This window comes from Mandrillus leucophaeus, unplaced genomic scaffold (genome assembly GCF_000951045.1).
Source record: "Mandrillus leucophaeus isolate KB7577 unplaced genomic scaffold, Mleu.le_1.0 Scaffold286, whole genome shotgun sequence".
Classification (NCBI taxonomy): Eukaryota; Metazoa; Chordata; class Mammalia; order Primates; family Cercopithecidae; genus Mandrillus; species Mandrillus leucophaeus.
Genome location: NW_012102987.1, coordinates 110868 through 112741, shown reverse-complemented (window position 1 = coordinate 112741; position 1874 = coordinate 110868). Strand labels below are relative to the sequence as shown.

Below are 1874 nucleotides of genomic sequence, written 5' to 3'. Positions count from 1 at the left end.
AAAAAAAAAAAAAAAAATCCAAGTATCAAGCTATTTTCTCCTATCCCGGCAAAAAGAAAAAAACGAAGCTCTCCTGGGAGTCAAGACTCCAACACGTGACAGTGACTGTAGTTTAGAGTCAGCCACTGATGGCTCTGAATGGGAAACTGAGGCCACAGAGAAGCCACACACCCTGTCCCACCGCAGGTGGGGCCGGGAGACCCCTGAGAGGAGGGCATTTCCCCTTTGCTGTGCTCAGCGCAGATCAGGGCAGTTGTCAAGGCCACGGGGCACGGAACCAACACCCTCAAAGAGAAACGGGCGGCCCTGCCCAGGGGGATGTGCAGGGGGCACTGGAATGGCAGCAGTTGCAAAACTTTTCAACTCGAAGACCTTTCTACTGCAGTTAGCCGCTCTCCCATCCACTCCCTCCAGAGATTAGTTCTTTAAGGATCAACGATCAATTTACTGGAGTAGAAATAGGTGTATTTAGAGCCTTGGCAATCGTAAAGAGCTTGGAAGCAACCTTCTCATTCTATTTATTTATTTAATTTTTATTTATTTATTTATTTATTTTTGAGACAGAGTCTTGCTCTGTCACCCACTCTGGACTGCAGTGGTGGATCTCAGCTCACTGCAACCTCCGCCTCCCGGGGTTAAGTGATTCTCCTGCCTCAGCCTCCCAAGTAGCTGGGATTACAGGCACCTGCCACCACGCCCAGCTAATTTTTGTATATTTAGCAGAGACAGGGTTTCACCATGTTGGCCAGGCTGGTCTCGAACTCCTGTCCTCAAGTGATCTGCCAGCCTCGGCCTCCGAAAGTGCTGGGATTATAGGTGTGAGCCACCACACCTGACCAACCTTCTCATTTAAAGATAAAAGCAAGGCTCAGAGAAGTTAAGGAGTCTGTGAAAGGTCACACAGCTGATTCCTTAGAGCAGGGACTGCTGGTGTCTCTCTCAGTCCCAGGCTCAGTGGCAGGGGTGCCACCCGGTTATGGAGCAGGAACACCCAGGAAGGCTCCTTCTGATCACATGGAATTCGTTTGAATAGGTCTGGGGTATGGTTGGATCGGGAATCTCTCTTCTAAAAGTTCTCTCTCCCGGGATGCTGTGCAGCCAGCCTGGCCCTCGTCTTTGGGATGACGGTGCCCTGGCACTATGTGGAGAAGACACATGCCCATGCCGCCTTACTGGTGAGGCTGAAGTTATCAGGGGTACAGGAAGCATGTGATTCGCCAGGGTCTAGGTGGCCGCTCTGTACAAACCTGGCACGACCTCCATGGCTCTGATTTTAGTCGTCATCACCTAGAATTAAGGGCTCTCGTTCTTAAAATGAATGTGGTTTCTCTTTATATTTATTATTTAGCTTTTGATTCTAATGAATAGTTAATGGTCTTTGGAAGAAACAAATCTGTTTTAGATTAAGACTTTCTGTTGTGTGAAATGAGCCTGTGGGATAAGAGGTGACCTGCTCCAGACAACATGACTCCAAGTGCCCCTACCAGTGCTAGCCGGCCTGGGAGCCCAGAGGAACAGGGTGGGGACCCGCTGCCCGTGCCGCACCTGTGCAGTCTCCAGACCCCCGGAGGTGACCCCTGGAGTGTGTTACCTCAGCAGGCCCTTGAGTCCCGTGCACCGGATGTCGTAGGACACGGAGTACATCTCATACATGGTGGCCTTCACGTTAAGACAGCCGATGAAGTCCTTGGGGTTCAGCCTGTACAAGTCGAAGGTGACTCTTGCTATTCCCGACCTCTTCGGCGGTGAGCAAGTGGGGACGTGCTTGCTGCCCTGTGACAATGGGGAGAGGGGCAGGTTTCAGGAGCCTTCCTAACCCTCCCATGTCATCACTCTGCTCTTTTTTTTTTTTGGAGACGGAGTCTCGGTCTGTC

The 1874-nt window shown here is 51.0% G+C and overlaps 1 protein-coding gene across 1 annotated transcript in view; it reads right to left on the bottom strand.

Moving 5' to 3' along the window:
* The window catches only part of CIDEA (cell death-inducing DFFA-like effector a), a 49085-nt gene that overhangs the window by 20729 nt on the left and 26482 nt on the right, over positions 1-1874 (bottom strand). The window contains exon 4 of the mRNA XM_011985547.1: positions 1592-1773. Coding sequence (XP_011840937.1) covers positions 1592-1773 — 182 coding nt within the window. The remainder of the gene's footprint in view (positions 1-1591; positions 1774-1874) is intronic.